Genomic DNA, 19344 nt, shown 5'->3' on the forward strand with positions numbered 1-19344 from the left:
TTATACATTTAAAGAGTGAGGAAAATACATTTAAATTGGGAATTACACTGTACATTGAAGTCAGATGCATTTTATCAACTATAAATTGCAGAAAAGAATTTCCATTGCATTGCATGACAGTAGCATATGCACCACTTAGGAGATGTCAGAGCAGTTGTTATGATAAAAGAAATAAGTGCATGTTTTCTAGCACAGAACTAGGCATATGACAAATTGGTGGCGGTATTTGTTGACTTCAAAGCTTCTCAAAAATAACTGTTTCTAAGTTCAGATAAGAAAAGAAGACAGAATTGTATAACTGTAAAAGAAGAGGTGCATGTTTTATTTATCTGCTGCTTGTAGTATGGACAGTAAGTTTTTTTTGTGGTGGTAATAGTAGAATTCCTTGGCTCACAACTTCATTTCAGAAATCAAACAATGAATGCTTTGTGGTTTTGTTGTTCTATAAAATATTTTCTTCTCTTTCACCAGAGGAAAATAAGCCTATCTGGATGCATGCAGAAGAGAGGGAAGAATGCAAAGTAAGACCATTGTCGTAAATCTTTTTTTTTGAACTTTTACTTGTTTAAGTTGCAAATCAGTTATTTTTTTTCAATGATACTTTTGTTCTAGGGGAAGCAAAAAGATGGCACATCTTTTGGAGAATATGGTGGCTGGTACAAAGCTTGCAAAGTTGACAGGTGGGTAATTTCTTGACAGGACAAACAACACAGCAATACCCAATATTGCAGATTAAAGCATGTTTAAAAATTAAACCAAACCAGCTGCTTGCTTAGGACTATAAAAACTATGGTTTTAAAAATTCAGCGCTCAAGGCTGGATTTCAGGAACACAAGTAGCAGTTTTCAAGTCCTGAGGCTGTTTTTAATCTAGGCTGGTTAGATCTAGTAAGTGGCATAAAATTGCACCAGTTGTGTTCTTGGCAGTCCTTCATGTGGCAGCACAGGTCACCATTCCTTCTTTCTGTACTGCTGGTTGGCCTACGTGCCTTCTCTGCCCCATCAAGGCCTCTGAAGAGAGCCAAAAATGAGTCTGTGTAAATAACTAAGCCTTTAGTTACTTAGCTGGCACAAGAAAACAAAGTTAAACTGCTGCAGTTAAGCGCTATTTGAGTTTCTAAAGCTTGAAGAATATAGTTGTGTTAATGAAAGCACATACTTTACAGTGCAGTAAGAGAAATAAGGACTTCAGCTTGGATTATACTTGGTGAAATATGTTTTGTTTGCTTTAATTTTGTTCCATTACTGCAATTTTTTAATGTGCAGGTGGTACAATGGTGAAAAAACCTGCAACTAATACTGATTATCAGTGAGGATTTTTAGTTTCTTGAGTGTTTGAATTCTCCTATTTAACAAGCATCAGAACCTTTGTACTGAAATCTGCTCTTTTTTTATCCATCCTGAATTCTGGGTGCAGTGTGTTTTGTTGGTTTGTTTTTCATGTACTAGTTCATTCTAATGCATGAGAAAATCTTTTCTCTGCTGTTACTGGAGCAAAACTGCACACAACAATACTGTGACTGAGCTAATTTTGTGCCATTGAAACAAAAATGTCTTGGAGTGTGAGACCTGTTAATGGAACAGGCAAATTTTTTTTTCTTTTGTTATTCAAGCACAGTTTGAATGCATAGAAGCTGCAAATAGGTATTAAATAAAAGCTGGTGAAAGAAACTGTTAATTACTTCTGTGACTAACCCATGCTAGAGTAATAGTCACTGTATGCATGAATAAGCATATTTTCTGGAAGCTTCACAATTATTCAGTTGGACACGCTCCTCTAGAGCTAAATTTTCACCTTGAGATGCAGCTGAGGAACACAAGGACATAGCACTCTAGTTTCAGGGATGTTGACTAATCCCAGTGTGAGCCGTTAATGCACTTTGAAAGGGATCAGCAGGTTATTCCATGTACATGAAGTACAGTATAGTGTATGTCAAGAGAGACAATAAATTATTACAAAAAATACGATAAATGCTTTCTTAATTTATGTTTTTATTAGTGAACTGAGAAGAGTTTGTGTGTGTGTGTATATATACACAAGTCTTTTTCTTGTTTTTTTTTCTTTAAATAGTCCAACAGTAACAACTACTTTAAAGAACCTTGGGGCACTTTACAGACGACAGGGCAAATTCGAAGCTGCTGAAACATTAGAAGAGGCAGCAATGAGATCTCGTAAACAGGCAAGTATGAAAATTCACCTGAATGATGTTTCTGCATTGTGGTCATGCAGATTTTCAACTTCAGTGTCATACCTACAGAATATATAAACTTGGAGCTATTCAGTGTCTTGTGCCTGGTGTTGACCTCTGACTGGAGTGGTGATAAAATTACAGTATAAGCGAGGACTTGCTTTTAATGTGGGGAAGTCCTGTGCTGTCTTTGAGCTCTCAAATCTACTGTTCAAGTAACCCTTTCTCCCTTCTCTTAGAAGGTACAAGAGAGTTTGTTTTTGTTGGGGTTTTATTGGCTTTTTTTTTTTCTTTCCTTTTTGGATGATTTGAAAGTATGTAAGACTGGACAAAAAACGTATTGTCAGTCAATGTTAAAATGGAAAGCAAAGTAAGAAAATATAAGTAACATGGAAGTTCAGTTTTAATTTCAGTATTTATACAATAACAAATAAGACTCGTATTTTTATCAGAAGTGTCTTGTTTTGTTGTGGGGTTTTTTTTCTTTATATGTCCGTGTAGAATTCTAAACTTAATTTCTAAATTGAAGTGAATGGACTTAGGTGATGGACCGTATCTTTATTGATAATGTACTGGTTTTTTATTGGTTACAGTGATTTGAAGTTGTTTTTTAAAGAATGATACTGCAGTTTTTGATGTATATAGAAATAGATGTCTGGAAAAGGGAGAGAGTAAAAAAGTTCCTGGCAAACCTCATGCTCTTTTAGTGAATTCAGCAACAACTCCCTTTGATATAAGGTGACCTAAGTTCTTTCTTCCATAAAAAAGAATGGAAAACCTGTGAGTGTTTGCCAAAGAATTGGAATGAAACTGGTAAGAAGAAAGTATAAATCTGGGAGAAAAGTTCTTCAGCAAAGAAAATTCAAGGAGTGGGGGAGAATAGTTGATACAGATACTTTCTTTTACTGAAGATGATTTTCACATACTTTTACTGAAGGTCCATTTTCAGAGTGTCTCATTCAAATATGATTTGAAAATAAGAAATGAACATTCCCTGCATCTTAACATAACTTGCTTTGGTTCTTGGTTTTACTGTTGCCATTACACAAGATAACTTTTTAGCATGAACAGATAAAACCAGGATAAGTTGGCATAATATAATAGTAATTAAGAAGCCTGGAAGCAAACTTAGCATGTTGTTATGTTTGTTTCCTTCTTTATATTAGGAAAAAACCCCAAAAATCAGACCACCAGATTTTCAAGTTCAAATTTTTACTGGGAAGCATGGAATTGATTATTTGGGAATTAAGGCTCCTGCTATTGAAGAAAGTCTCTTTTTTAGAGTCCCTATTTAATCATCCCTCTTCTGGCTTGTCAGTACCACTGCAAAAACTCTTCTTGTCTCCATTTTCCTTAGAGGCTGCTGGTGACTTGCTGATGACACTTTATTATTAAGCAAGCTTCAGATTTTCATTGTGCATCATATACCATCTATACCATTAATCCATAATATGTGACAGTAAACACAGCACTAGTTTTAGACATGTAGGAAAGAGTGTTGTGTTACTGGCAGCATTTGAACACTATGTTTTTATTCTAGGTCATTCAAGAAGGACAAACAGGGTTAATGCATTTCTGCTTTTGGGCTAAAAGCAAAGAGGTACCTTTGTTCCCAGGTGTGGAAAAGCATCAGTTTTCCACATCTCTGTTCTCCTTCATGCAAATTTTGTTTGCTGTAGCTGCTGGATGGGATATCTGTGCTAGACTTTTGAAGACCAGTAGTGTTCTTTGTCCTTTGTCTTTCATGACAGAACTGAACAAACTGAGAAGGTGCAGTTTCCTGACCTTTCGTTGTTTGATTTTTTTCACATGTGAGATAAGTGAGAGATGATAGCTTTGGAACAGACCTAGACTCTGTTTTACACACTTTGTGGTCTGTGCTGCTGAAGGATTGGTGCAAAAGCCATTGTGAGCCTTTGCTTCTCTGCTGTCTGAGAGCTGCAGCCACTTTCTGCACCCTGCACCCACGGGGAAGTGAAAATACACCATCAGTATGTGTTGGTTTCATGTAGAATTCCATTAGGATGGACTGTTCAGCTCCTCAGTTAGGAGTAAACTATATGGGAACCAAGGACCTGATTTCCCTGTGCCACTAAAACAACTTTCATTGTTATTCATGGACTTTTAAGAATTTTGACATCCTTTTCACTTTCTGTATTGTGGTCAGTGTTATGGATTTGTCACACAGATCCCTGCTGCATTTGCTGCTAGTGCTGTACTGTAAAAGATGCAGAATATGTTCTCAAGTGTAAGGCATTCATCTTGAATCTCTTCCTATTAGCAAATACTCTTTATGATGTGGAGTAGGTTTATTGTAAAGAAAACAAAACTGAAAATAAGTATGGTTTGAGCTTTGTTATTTTGTAGTTTCTTTATTAAAGATTTTGCCTTTATTTTTAATGCAGGATTTTCATAGGAGGTACTTTAGCACTTTTAAGGTATTTAAAGGATTATTTGATAGTTGATGGACATTCTTTACCAGAAAGTAAATGTATTTTATTGACACATATGTAGTCTGTTTATTATAAGCTTAATTGCTATTTTATTTCTTTTTGAAGGATTAAGTTGTCCTACAGTGCTAAGTGTCATATGTCAGTATTTTTAAATAACAGAACCTGCTTCTTAGGTATTAGATATTCAGACACCTGCAATGGTCTTTCCAAAGGTGAGTGAGGGCTGCTCCGTTTGATAGGTGGATAACTAAGGATTGCATTGACTATTCATGACCTATAAATTGCTTAAATATTTAGCTGGTGGCCAGATGGCTTCAGGTAAGTGACACAAACGCCGTGAGGCTTAGACAAGGGATAAGAAAGGAGGAAAAGAATGTGAAGTGACTGAATTCTCAAACTACCAGAACTGTCCATCCCCTTCACACTGTGTTGATTTTTGCAGTGTGTAAGTTGTAGATTAATGCAGCTTGTAACAAGATAAAGCCTCTTCCCGTTTTATCTAATTCTCAGGGTCTTGACAATGTTCACAAACAGAGAGTTGCTGAAGTGCTGAATGACCCTGAGAGCATAGAGAAAAGGCGGAGCCGGGAAAGCCTCAACGTGGATGTGGTAAAGTACGAGAGTGGCCCTGACGGAGGCGAGGAAGTGAGTATGAGCGTAGAGTGGAACGGGGTAAGTACAGTACACAGTTTAGAACATAGCCTAGAGAAATCACCACCCTGACAAACGTGGTTGTCCACCCACCAGCCTGTTGTGCTTTCAGTAGTTTGTTGGGTTTTTTGGTGTTTTTTTTTTTCTTTTTTATGGTTGATCTACTTTGTATTTTGTAATTTTGCAGAATCAATTAAGAAATGAAGAATTAACGTTTTGCCTATTCATAATGTTAAAAAAATCGTAATATTTTAAAATTTTAAAACATCCTTTCTGTCGTTGTCCTGAGTGGTGACATTTCTGCAAGAATCCCAAGCAGTTGTACTTAATGCCAAGTTGTTTAATGCTGATTGAATGTCCTGGTGGTGGTCTGGTGTACAATTGCTTGTCAGTGGTTTCTTTTACTGGTAGAAATATTCTGGCAATTAACTTACTTTTGCTTTTTTCCCTTCGATGCCATATTTGCCCGTAATTTAAATGTTTCTTTAAAAATACTGCATCAGTTGGAATCACAAAGACCATTTGCTATGGAGATGTTTTGAGTGTTAGCTGTTTTAAAGTAAAGTGACTAGTCTAACACTAAAATAATTCCAATCTCCTCCTTACCCAACTTGCTGGAGGAAGGAATGTAACTTTTCAAGCTGTTGTACAGTCCATTTTAAGAGGCAGTGCCATCACGTACCAATGTGATGGTGACTTCATGTTTCTTAATTGAAATTAATACCCCTTTCCCCATATTAAAATTTGACTGGAGTCAGGGCTTGTTCCTGTTTGTTTCCCATATATTGGCTTCACTGTGTTACACTGATCGTCATAGAGTAAAAACATATACACAATGTGATTATTTCGTGTGCATCTTTCTAACCATTGTTTTCCTTTAATTTGAAAGACAGTGCAAGCTTTCAGTTCTTGGTCTGGCTTATGTAGTTGTTTGCTTCTGTCACCAGCTTTCCCATGCTTTATCCCATTGCCAGCAATGGGATATATATTGTACTGTTAACTAACTCCCAGCTGTAGTTCTGCTGAAATTACTCTGTTAGTTTATAAAAGTGATGTTGCTTTTGCTGTATGGGAGGGGAAGTAGCCTACTTTGCAATATTGAGTGTTCTGAAGCTTCATTTCTCTTACAATAGCAATCTTTTTTTTCCCATCTTTTTGTTGGCCACATAAGACAAAGCATTCCAAAGAAACCTTGGTAAAACACATAGTGCTTTAGTCTTGAAGGAGAATGTTCTTTCCATCTTTGCTTTTGTCTCTTTATTGTTTTCTTGGCATTGGTGTTCTCAGTGCCAAGACAGTCAATCAGCATCTACTGTGAATAATACTGCATCATTAATAAAGCCAAAGTCAGGTTGGATAACTCTCTTTAATTCTCATTTTGCCCATTCAGCATTAGAACTGTGTACTGTACTCCTCCCTTAATTTTCACTGTACTTTGCATGACTATATGTTCTAAATGGATTAAACTTTTTTCTGTTATTGACATAAATTAAACATGCATGCAGGTTTTGGATGGAAAGGGCCTTCTGGGGAAAAGCAATAGACAGTATTTCTAGGTCAAACTCAGTGATAAAATTTGTTGATCTGAAAAATTAAATTTTGACTTCTCAGGGTAAACAAACCTCATTTTTAGTGTGCTGAAGTGGCATTGCTTTATTCTCATCTTTGTTATTTCTTTCCCCCCTCCCCCATAAGAGAAGATGTTTTGTATTACATGTTTTACGTGAAGTGGGCAACTCTCTCTCCCTCTACCCTGCAAGTGTTTCTCTCTCAGTGGTGTTCTTCCCTCTACTTCATATTGTGTAGTTTTTTCACCCTTGTGTGTTCCCTCCAGACAAAATATTCTGATTCATAAAGTGTAGTAGAATCTTTGACTTCTGCATGCAGAGCCTGAAGAGAAGAGGCCTGCCTTTTCCATTTGAATTCTTTGGAAGTGGTCAAGCTGACTCCTGCTCTTTGGCTCTCAGAAAGAATTGTTGGAGTGTGTAAAGTGACAAACTTCAATGAAAAAATTTTGCTGGAAGATGTAATTAAGTGCCTTCCATGTGTAATGTGATCCATATTAAGCATTGTATACTTTGATGTAAAGTCTTGCATTCTTACAAAAGAACTGAAATACCTATTGAGGTGAATCAACCATTAACTATTAAAGCAGACACATTAAGTGAGGTTGCTGTAGTGCATAAACATGTTACTTATAAATCCATCCAAAGAAATACTTGGCCTTAAAAATTTAAGGTAGAAAGGCCAAGATTTGAATCCCTTATTATATTCTTATATAAAAAAGAACAGTGATTATCTGTAATTGGCATTTTTGTAAATTGATCTTGCAGCCCATTGCAGAACAAATAAAAATCTTTGTGGTACTTAATTTAAGAGAATGTTCTTAGTGTGAGGAAGCATCTTTTCTTACTCTAACCCATATGCTTCAAAAAGACTTTTGGGCACATAAACCCACTTCCAGATGTGAAATGAAAGCAGTAAATTTCACTGTTAATGAGAGCTGCTCTTGTTTTGTAAGTGTCAGACAGTCAGAGGGACATTGTAGCTGACAACTGCAAAGTACAGGAGATGGTGATAATGGGGAGGTGTAAGCAAAAGTAATAAGGTGATTCTCATTCTGAATGACATAAACATTGTCAATTAAACTTTGCCATAAAAATCTCCTGTTATTTTTTTTTGTTTGTTTCTTTGTTTACTTTGGATTTAGGAATTTTTTTTTTTATCCTGAACTTATGTTTTAAAGGTGTTTTGTTAATCATGCAGTCAGTGTTTAACTTGGGAGTTTGATGTTCTTATTTCAGATTTGAAGTGCCCAAAAGCTCATCTGCTTACTCCTAATGTTCTGATTAGGTTTACTTTAGAGTCATACTCTGTACCTACCAAATTTGTCTTGCCTTTGTTCTTTGGATGATTATCACTACTATAGTATTGCTGGTTTCAGACTGTAGGAATAATTAGCCTTTTCACTCATCTCGTGCTTCTAGTTGGAATTTAGACTTCAATTTAATCAATCCTGTAAAGCTGAAGTCTGTTTTTAAAAGTGTGAACAATATATACGATGTAGTTTGAAACAGAAATACTCAGATTTTGATCTTCTGATCACTTGGTAGCAAGGCATTTTGCCATTTCCAAGGATAATTTTAATTACTGTTCACTTCAGTTGTTACAGGTAAAGGCTCTCAAGACAGGTATCTTAAGCTTATCAATAATAGTCTCTATACTTAGACCGAGAGGGAAAATGTGTAAATTGAACCACAATTTATTTTAAAGGTGGATTCTTTCAGCTGCCTCACTGCATAAGGGAAAGCAGAGAAAATTCCACTTGGATTATGTATATATATATACACACACACACACACAGATATGTTCTAAAAAATACTTGTGAAACTGAATTTACCCGGGACAGTTGGATTTTAGTTCCTTAAAGCATGAACAGAATTTTGTCTGGAGGTTTGGTGAAGACTTCTTTCTTCTTGCACTTTTTTTCCAGGGAAAATTCCCGACAGAAGTTAAAGCTGAAATGAATGCACCTTGCTCTGTTCCTTGCTTCTCTTTTGTCTATTTATTTATTTTATTTTTATTTTTGTGTTAATGTCAGCTGGAAAAAATAATTTTTTTTTTTTTGTTGACAAAATGTAATACTAAAGCTATCCGTTCTTAAAGGTGTTTTGCATTTTATACAAATGCTAACTTAAGGAATGCACAGCATCTGTCATGCTCATCTGTCAGTCCCATATCAGTGATGTAGGTGAAGCTGTATAAAGATGTAGGTTCTGGTATTTACAAGAGCCTGCACTTTGTGCTTAAGGGCCGTCCAAACACTCACCCTGGACTCCAGAGCTTTTGAATGTGACCTAGAAATACTGTAAACATAACTGTTCAAAATTGAAAACTGTTGAATTTTTCCCAACAGTTTCATTCAGTTTTTCTCTCTCCGTTTCTGACAGGCCTAGATGCCTTTTGTGATTCTTATACTGTCTCCTGCATGACGGGCGTGCACCATCTTCAAGCTTTAACTTCTCTCTTCAGTACTGACTGCTGTGTTTTAGCAAACCCCTTAAGATTCTTGTCAGAGCTACACTTCCCTGTAAACTGGCCATTCCTTCAGTGCTGGTGTCTTTTTTGGTTTTCTATTTCTGTACATGTGTAGCTTTGCCAGATATGTATCTAGTCATACAAATGTTATTACAACCATTTGCTGTGTAATACATTAGTAAAAAAAAAAAGCAAAAACCCAGACAAGTAACAATGACCTTTATAAGTAGCTGTTCACTATGGAATAAAGGTAGTTAAAAGTATCACACAAGGTATTATTGAAATGGCATGATGGTGATCTTTACAGGAAAAAAACCAAACCCGTAAAAGTAAGGCATGTTCTCCAAGTGCTTTAAAATGTATTTAGAGACCTATTATATGGTTAACATCAATATGGAACTCTGGATGTCTTCGCTTATGATTATTCTAAAGTAGCATTGCTGTTTAGTCTTTGTGTGAGATTTTGGCAATTATGCTTTTCTCTACTAATCTTGGTGTTCAGTGATTTGTGTATTTGTCTTTCTAACTTCTAATAAACTCACTCCAACTCAGGTGTCTGTCTTTGCTTAGTAGTGCTTTTTTCTTTCACAACTCTTCTTTCATAATCACCTATGTTTTCTATGAAGTAGGAAGTGGTCACTTCTAATCTTACTAAACTGTTGGGATCTTTTTAAGAGTAAAACATTTAAAAATAGAATTGTGGTCAGTTGGAAGTTTCTCTAGGTCAGCACAGCAGTGTAAAACATGAATGCAATATATGAAAAATTAATTTCATTGTGTTTTATGTTTTCTTTGGTGGAAAGTTAAAACAAAGCACCAGAATTTGACTATGGGTGTTTCTGATCAGAAATATATTTTGTTTAGGGATTTTAGGATTAATTAAACATACTTGCAAGTAATGTAGATGTTTAGAAAGAACGAAACAGTTTTTCTCTTTGATGGAATGCTTTTGCTCGGGGCTCTGTACTCTGTTAACCACGGTGTGCTCATGTGAAATGGTGACATGGTGGTGGTGAATTGTTGGACTGCTGTGGTGGGGTTTTATTCGTTATTATGAATCATGGCTTGGGCATGTCTTCACCTTTAGAAATCTGTGTTACGCTTTGGAAGGAACCCTTTTGTTTTGGTAAAGTCGTAGCTGTATGGTGTTACGTGTTTAGGTAATTGTATATGGTATAAGTATATATTAATAGCAGTTAAAATACAATAATTCATCGACGAAGCATTCTGGAGCCATGTCAGGGGGAGGGCAACAACCTCTTGCACTTTCACATGTGTTCAATTTCTTTCAGGATGGCACTGGATCTCTAAAGCGCAGTGGTTCCTTTAGCAAGCTTCGTGCTTCCCTTAGACGCAGCAGTGAGAAGCTGGTTAGGAAGCTGAAGGGAGGAAATTCCCGGGACAGTGAACCAAAGAACCCAGGGTAACTATCTGTTCTTAGCTGTGCTGGTGTCTCCTCGGTCTGTGCCCCCACTGTAGCCTAGTGCAGTACCTAGGGCAGTGTTTTCTTCCCTGCTTAGCACCTGCATATCATACAGAGTTATATCTCAAAGAAAAATAAAATAGGAAATTATTTCTTAAAACTTTCATTGTAAGTTCTGTAACATCCAAGGAATTGTATCTGCTTTTAAGAGTTAACTCAGTTTTAACAATATTTTTTTTCCTTTTTACTGCTTTAGCTACTTGAAGATTAGAAAAGCGTCGTAGAATTATCAATAAGTGTTAGTTATCTGAAACTTTATGCTTTTCACACAGCAGTGGAGAATAATATGTGTTACTGAGTTTTACAGTAAAGCCTGAATACCGTGAACCCACAATCTTCTTGATATTCTTGATACAGCTTTATATATTCCTGTGGGTATAAAGAGAATTACCAACTTGAGCCCGTCTCAGTTTCTGTTTTTGGAAAACTCAGATGTCAGAGAGCAGAGAAAAATGTTGAAAAACTTGAACCTAATTCTGCATCTCATTAATGATGCAGAATGGCCTCAGCAAAGTCAGTGGTAAAAATTCAAATTTTAATGAGTCTGACTGCTCACTCTTTCCTATTTACTATAAGATTATGGATTTGAAAATGTCTAATATTTCTAATAAATCCATAAAATCATTTCTCATGACTGCTGCAGAGAAATGTTAAAATGCACCTACTGTTTTTCATAATGGCACTTGTGAGTGTTCACCTTCACCCCCAACATCATTTCAATCAGTTTTGTAGGGTTTTTTGCCCTTGCTGTGGAAAACTGGAACTCATTTAGTTGACAGGAAGCTCTGTGACAGTGTGAACTTATACTTAAAACAGTCATATTGGAGAACTTGGAGCAACTGACTCTGGGGAGTGTGGTAGATGATGATTATGATGTAACTTGAGACAGTGACCTGGAGGCAGGTTCTCGCTGTGTTTCTGTAAGTGCTCCAGTGAAGTTTTGCCTTATTGTTTTTATGTGGCTGTAAAGCCTTGTGTACAGCTGCAGTACATGTAGAATTATCTTCCTCACATAGCTGTTTCAAATTCAGCCTGATTTTTAGAATTATTACTTAAAATTTCACTGCCAGAGACTTGATGTTGCAGGCACTGAATGGAATTCAAGATCAAAAATCCCTTTGCATTTATTGATACATTACTAAGAACTACCTCTGAGATGATAAATTTGGAATAAGCTGTGAAAAGCATGGGATTAGATGAAGGAAATGTGTAAATGTAAAATCCTTTGGGGAAAACGAACAAAGGCAAGCCAAGATAGAATAAAAGGGATTTCCTTCTTTTCTTCAGTATTAACATTTTTATATGTTGGGTTTCTGTTTCTGTTCAGTTCTGTCCAGAGTTCCTACATTATAGTTCAGATATATTCTTTTATAAATAGATATATATATCCATGGCTAATTCTGCATTTTCTCCTCGTTTTTGTGAGACGTGGAAAGGTTTTCAGTTCCATAAAAGCCAGGAGTTTTGTTCCTTGTTCTCTATAGTATTTGTAGCTGACTCTGAAGGTAAAGTAACCCTGTGATTATAGGTGTAGAAAATTATGGGTATGTATAACTGAAGACATTTGGCTTTGCAGTGTCCTGCAAGAACTCACTTGCCTTGTTACTGTTTGCACTTCAGTTGTGTTACCTGACCCATGTAAAAGTCATCTACCAACATTAACAATCACATTGTGGGGTCTGTAGCACCAGGTGAGATTTCCTCAGATAAAGGCAGAAATGTGAAACAAACTTGAAAGCAGAGCAATATCTTTTTTGCTTTTCCTTAGTGATAAAATATTCTTGTTTTTTACATGTCACCATAGTTCTCAAAGGATAATTTACTCTTAAAACTTTCAATAAGTGTATTGCATTGACAGGCTTTTATGTAGATAGTCACTTTGAGTATGTAAGACAATAAATATTATAATTTCTGTTCTTGTAATAAATAGACTTTTAAAATCCTAATTTATATTAGCTGGTTTTAATATCAAATGCAAAGATTGCTGGTATTAAACACCAGCTTTGTAGATCATGAAGCATAGCTGTACATATTGATATTCCAAGGAATCATTTTGATTTCATTTTCTGAAGAAACTTCAGTAAATAAATTTTTTTTCTGCCTGTGAGTTTAACAGAAGAGATATTCAGTTTTTATAATGCAGACCTTTAGGGTTTAGTGTGTTTGATAGCTGAATATTACTGTAGTGACATAGCACAGGTATAAATAATTTTTGCTGTGAAATCAGCCACTCTGGGTAGAAGACTTGTGTGCCTCCCTCCTTACCGGTGCATTCCCTGCCTGTGTCTCTAGGAAGACTTTGTTTTGAAGTTGATTTACACCTCTTGTTGATACTCTGCTTCTGTAAATAGGAATTGATAGTGCTGGTGTGATTCTGAGTGAGAAGTGTTTGAATAGCAATGCACCAATATAACAGGATGAAAGAAAGACTTAGTTTTCATGCTGTTGCTTGATACAGAATGTTGAAGAGAATAAAGTGGAAAACTCATCAGGGAAATTTTCTTTACAATCATGCAAAAGCCTTTTTGACAAAAGACAAATATCTTAAAACTGTCCATTGAAACATGCAATACCTGAAGCGAGGTATCAGTTCTTTATCATATTTCAAAATTCAGTTCTGTAATAATTTAACTTTGCTTAATCAGTGTTATTTTTTCACTTCGAAAATTTCAACCATAAAGCAGAACAGTTAAGATTTTTAATTTAAAAGGGCAAACCAAGCTTTTGTTATTGCTATTACTTATGCACCAGAAAAACAACTGCACGCTTTTTATACAGTTGTGTTTGTAGCGTGGAGGGAATTAAAAGTGCATTTGCCAGACTAAATTCTTAAGTATGTTGTTTTAAACAAACCCAAACAAATAATCAACCCAAAAGCAAGCCAGTATCTCTGGTGTGAATAATTTTTTTTGATTGGCACTTTAGCAAGAACCTAAAATATGGGTGTAAATTATTACTGATGGATTTTCTGTTTCCCTGGAATGTTTTCTATAAACCTTTATGCTCTTTTGGAGAATTTTCTGTAACATTTTGTTTGTTTTACAGATTAACTTCCTTTGACTTCCACATATAACCTCTGTTGTACTTGTTTCCTTGAATAAATGAGAGGTGTACACCATGCATGAGTCCTTGCTTTGTTGTTGCTAACACTCATGTCAAATATTTTAAATTGTGTGCTTCTGGCTTTTGAAACATTCAGATGTAACTAGGAAAAACCAGTCAGCCTGTGCTGTGTGGCAGCTGTTGTCTGTGTTAGTGTTTTGGTTCATTGTCCTGCTAAGCTTTTGCTTTATGAAAGCATTTAAAACTCGTGCTTGACTTTGACTGTTAGTGGTCCTGCTTCAGTAGAAAGAAAAAGTGGTTAATATCTAACGTGATCTGTATGGATAAACCTTTCCATGTTACTGGAAGGCTCTGGAAACTTTGCACAGGCCAGTTGTCTCAAGCTGTGGTAGCACTGCAGGGTTAGGGCTCGTCCTGTGAATTGTTCATCAAATACGTATTCAAAGCTCTCATTTAGTAGCTTTGAACTAGTTAAAGAGTTAATGAAAAATTGGAGCAAACACAGAGCATCCTGAGTAATGGACAGACACTGGGATGAAGGACATCAGACATTCCTGTTGAGGTCACCACCACCGTAGGAATCTTAAGGCTGATGTTGAATTTCATTACATACATGTCAAAATATTTTTGTTAAATTTTGTTTATGTTTGAGAAATGTAGGTAAATTATTAATCCTCATCTCAAACAGCAGCAGATATTGCAGTTAATGCAGTGATATTTTCACTGTCAGTAGCTCCTGTGTAGGTGATTGATTTTTTCCCTCATCTGTTGCTTTCATCATATTCCCGGGTGCTTTTTACCACTGCTTGGAGTGTTGTAAAGCCAAAAGCACAACCAGAGTTAACAGCAGCAACCATCTTGTTTCTTTTCACTTAAAAATGTTTAAAATAAAACATTTAAAAATGCTTTTTTAAATTGATTCTGAAGATGAGGCAGAAAACTAACTTGTTGTAGCTTTTCTAGGGTAAATGCTACCTACATGACAGACATACTTATGTTTCACGATTTTTTTTCCTAAACTGTCTGAATGTTTTGATGCTTTTGAAAGAAGCCACATAAAATTGGAACTGAGAATTAGTTATTTAAAAATCAATGCTAAGTTAGTGTATTAATTTTATATGGTTTAAAAATTGACATTTTTATCTTGAGTTGAAATTAAATTAGTTGCCTGAAATGTTTAAGCTCTAAAGAGCTTGTAATTTTTTGGGTTTACGTGTAATTGAGAGCCAAATATAAACATATTTGAAGTTCTGTAGTTCCCTTAAAGAGTGTCCCTCAGATCATTTCTGGGGCATTGTTCCCGCTCCCTTAACTGTGCATTGCTTGTTGTTGTACTTGTGTTTTTAGAGCTGTTAGTTTTCAGCCATTCTGATCGGTTTATCCTTGCATGTTCACTGTCCTGGTTGCAGCATGAAGCGTGCCAGTTCTCTGAATGTTCTTAACATGGGTGGCAAGGCTACTGAAGATCATTTTCAAGTAAGAAGCCCTACAATACTCTTACAGAAATAAATATCGTTAGTAGGGTTTGGGATAAAAAAGTGTGATAATAAAACAACAAACTTACAGTGATTGTAAGATCCTACTTCAGTAAGATGTTTGAAGCACATGCTTAAGGCATCATTGTGTAACACTTCTGTGAGTTATGCTAAAATTTAAGTAAGAGCTCAAGTCCATCCAGTAAGGAGCACTGGGTTTTATGGTACCAAGCACTCTCTGGCTTTGGACTTTCTATTACAGTGGATATGAAACTTGAATGTTATGTTCTTGTAAAAGCAACTTAAAAATGCAGGAACTGTTAATGCCCAGATCAGTATTTTTTAAATTCAGCCCCTTTATTGCAAAGAGCCCAATTACCTTAATTGTTGTCAGGTTCCCATAAACATGACTTCAGATGTTTCTGAGGTTGGACAGGAGCAGTCTGACAAGTTTGTCTGATCTGTGTTGAGCTTCTGCTAATACAAGACCTTATTTTGCTTAATTGTACATGGTGTACCCAAGTGCTACTACTCCCCACTGCCTGTTTTTACCTAACAAATCACTGTTTCTTAGATTGTCAAACGAGTGAGTGATGTTCTGCCTTCTAAACACTGCTGTGCATTTTACTAACACAGTAACTGCAACTAATTTTAGAAAGATAAAACTGCTTCTGTACTAACAAAGCTGTAGGTGAGGATCTTCAGCACCGTGTGTCCTGAAGTAGGAAAGCCAAAACTGTGTGGCTCTCATTTTTGGTGTAAAGGTGTCATAACTGTATTATCTCTAAGGAATGTACTGCAGAGTTTTCTGTTGTTGGAATTGTATGCAAAACCTTGCTTAGGGTGAGCTTCAGCCAGAAAAAATGCAGGGTAAAGCACAATTCTCTGCAGCAACAGCACCAGTGTTTCAAAGTGCCATGCCCTAGATGCCCCTAGGCTGGATCCTTAGTGTGTATTTAATTGGTGTGACTTCCAGAAGAGGAGTTTATTGTTTGTGTGTACACTGTGATGTTATAATTCTTGTGACCTTCTGTGGTTCCCCCATCGTAGACACTCATGGCAATTCCCATAAATGGGCCCTTGCATTTCTGGTAAGGCTTGGGTCAGGATTGGAAAGGTGTGTGTGTATATACTTTACAGTATTGCTAGTGGAAAGTCAGGGAAAACCATGTTTATTAGAATATGGAAAATTAACCCCCTCCCCACCATCAACAAGAGCAGTTCCCAGTAGTTCCTTATATTTGCTTGTTCCTGTTTGTTAAAACTAGTAATTTTGTTTGTTTTCTTGAACCATCTGGACATTTGCTTAATGTATTTGTTTGTTTTTTTCCCCTCCACACAGGAACGAAATAATTGTCTGACAGACTCGCGAGCTCTGAGTGTCAGTCATACAGATTTGGCGCATTGAGATTTTGGACAGAAGCTAGTTAATATTCCTGTGTGAATAAAGAAGCACTGAGACCTTCAAAGCTTTGGTTCCTCATCCTTGTGTATAGGAACACCTAGTTTGTAGATGTTGTTGGTTTTTTTTCCAATGGACTGCTGTTTTTACTTTTTAAATAGGGACGGTTTTAAACACAGCATTAGTGTTTTCTTTAAAGGAAAGCTATAGACACGTATTGCTCATTGCACTGCTCCCATTCATGCTACTTACATTGATTTCTTTAATAGATCTGAATATTACAGCAGCCAAAAAAAAAAAAAGTGACAATACAAACACACTCAAAGCCTACTGAAATGCAGCGGTGTTTGAAAATGCAGGCAAAACTAAGGGTGTGTCCGGAAATACATCCAGCCCTGGAATGAGAAAAGGATAAATTCATGTGCACTGCTGTATAAATTCCAATTGAGCGTTCTGTAGTGGGAGGGGCTTGCCCTTGCACCACTGATCCTTGTAATGAGAGAAGCCTTGGCTGGCAAAACAGCACTTAGACACGACTGACTGAACCACTAGACTGAGCTGTTAAATTTTACAGAAGCGATGGCTGGGGCTGTGTTACGTATGAATAGCGTGAGTAGCAACACCTGTGACCATAACTTTGCTAATGTAAGTCTTAGGGCACAGTAGTCAGTGGAGATAGGATGGGTTTTGTCCATCAGGAGGAAAGGAAAAGACCTTTACCTTGTGTGGTGGAAGAATATTCAAGTCTTGGACTGCAACTGTCCCAGAGCAGCTGCTGCTGCTCTCAGGGGAACACTGAGCCTCAGGTTGACTTTCTTGCTTGTCCACTGGAATTCACAATCCCATTCTCTGTTTGCTGAAAGTGCCCCAACGTTTCCTTATGCTGATCCCAAATCCTACCTTTCTCCATAATAGCTGGTGACAGCAGAAGCAGGCAACTACACGCTGGGATGTTAATACACTGTGGAGTAGCTGCTCTGCAAACGACCACTCAAATCTTAAGGGCCTCCATGGAAACACCAGATGGCCAAAAGTGATGGCAAATGACCTGTGTGACCACATATCCACATTAAATCCACTTAGGTTAATATATATATATACACACATATATATATATATGCTGTCTGTATACAGGACTGCTGCTGGAATTAAGTATGTATGTTTTAAGGGTTTTATAGACATTAGGATTTCCTTTTGCTTTTCTGTAAAGCTTGTAATTTTGTTCTTTTGTGAAAATTCTTCGTGTGAAGTTGGATGAGGAAGTAAAAAAAAAAACAAACCCTACTGGTGTGCATACAAATGTATTTGTGGTCATAGTTGTGAGCTGGAAGATGCTGAACAAATTTGACTTTGGGAAAAGCTGGAATATTCAAGGTCAGCGGTAACTGAAGGAGGTAAAATATAGGAAGACATGCAAGTTTTAGTATTTGAAGAGGCTGTGAAGAGTCATTAGAATTAGCACTTAGTAGAAGTATTTGACTGGGTTTGCACCTGGTTTTAAGTTGGTTACAGTAACTGATGCAAAAAGGTGTCTGTGTAATGCACTTAACTATGTTTACCAGGAGGTACCGTCTGAGCATCTCTTCAAAGAAAGCTGCGTGTGGTGCACCTGCTATAGAGACAGTTTAGGAAGGGTGAGATACGATGCTGCTAATAATTGTGTAGAGGTTTTAGCACAGAGTAGTGCAATTCATTAGTGAACTCGAGCAGGAACAGGTTGTTGCTCGGTTATCTTAACAGTAGATACTCATATAATGTTGACTCTTGAGTTTTAATCTTTTTATTAAGAGCTTTTTATATTAAAAAAAAATATGTAATATATATACTTTTATTTTCCCCTCCCTAGAGCAAAACATGTTCTGTAGAAATTGGCAAATAGACTCTGCCTTGTCCATTGGCAAATAGACTCTGCACAAAGGCAGACTGAGCTGGCTTTGCAAAAAGAACTGTAGGTGAGGCTGCCAGGCCGGGGGTGCCCATCTCTGGCCAGGAGGCAGCAGGAGAGCCCTGCCCCAGCCTTGTGCCCTGAGACACTCACTCCAAACACCCCTTGGAGACTCTTTCAAACCAGCACAGTGCTCCTGCTGCAGGAGCAGCTCCGTGGGCTGCTTGGGAGAGAGAGCCACACAAAAGTCTGGCTTCAAAAAAACCCCCACAAAACTATTTAGACATGGAACTGATTCAGTAATAAGGAATTACTTAAACTGAACAATGTGTTTCCCACATTCGTCTTTCAGGTTTGAAGAAAAATGATTTTTTGCAACCTCTCAAAAAAACCCAACCCTGTGTAAATAGCCATAAACTGTAACCATGCCAAATTACAGTGTACAGTAAGCTTCAAAGTGCAACACCAGGGTGTGTTGATGCTGATAGCAGGGGAACTTTCTTGTTCAGGATGTTGCTGTTGGTGGCATTACTAATACTGTGCTTTTAAATGTTTTAATCCTTTGTATAGATTTTTAAAGTGTGATGGAAGGTTAAGTTGTTGAGCTACTGTTTATTAAACAATTCTTATATTTAAAGGGTTCACTTCATTTCTTCAGAGAAGAAACAAATTACAAGACTTCTTTAATCCATAAATCCCCAAGAAT

General features: G+C 36.7%; 1 protein-coding gene across 7 annotated transcripts in view; it reads left to right on the forward strand.

The window, feature by feature from the left end:
• KLC1 (kinesin light chain 1) overlaps window positions 1-17056 on the forward strand; it is a 43741-nt gene extending 26685 nt beyond the window's left edge. Inside the window, exons 10-16 of one of the 7 annotated variants that reach the window (XM_018082204.2) lie at window positions 472-521; window positions 613-680; window positions 2071-2179; window positions 5152-5313; window positions 10623-10753; window positions 15286-15352; window positions 16694-17056. In XM_018082204.2, the coding sequence (XP_017937693.1) occupies window positions 472-521; window positions 613-680; window positions 2071-2179; window positions 5152-5313; window positions 10623-10753; window positions 15286-15352; window positions 16694-16759 (653 nt within the window). In that variant the 3' untranslated portion in view covers window positions 16760-17056. Of the gene's footprint in view, window positions 1-471; window positions 522-612; window positions 681-2070; window positions 2180-5151; window positions 5314-9242; window positions 9882-10622; window positions 10754-15285; window positions 15353-16693 lie in introns of those variants that run through there. The other 6 variants (XM_018082206.2, XM_018082205.2, XM_018082207.2 and 3 more) reach the window with 6 other exon arrangements.
• The last annotated feature ends 2288 nt before the right edge of the window (window positions 17057-19344 follow it).

The sequence above is a fragment of the Manacus vitellinus genome, unplaced genomic scaffold, assembly GCF_001715985.3.
Source record: "Manacus vitellinus isolate BGI_N305 unplaced genomic scaffold, ASM171598v3 scaffold_6_pilon, whole genome shotgun sequence".
NCBI lineage: Eukaryota > Metazoa > Chordata > Aves > Passeriformes > Pipridae > Manacus > Manacus vitellinus.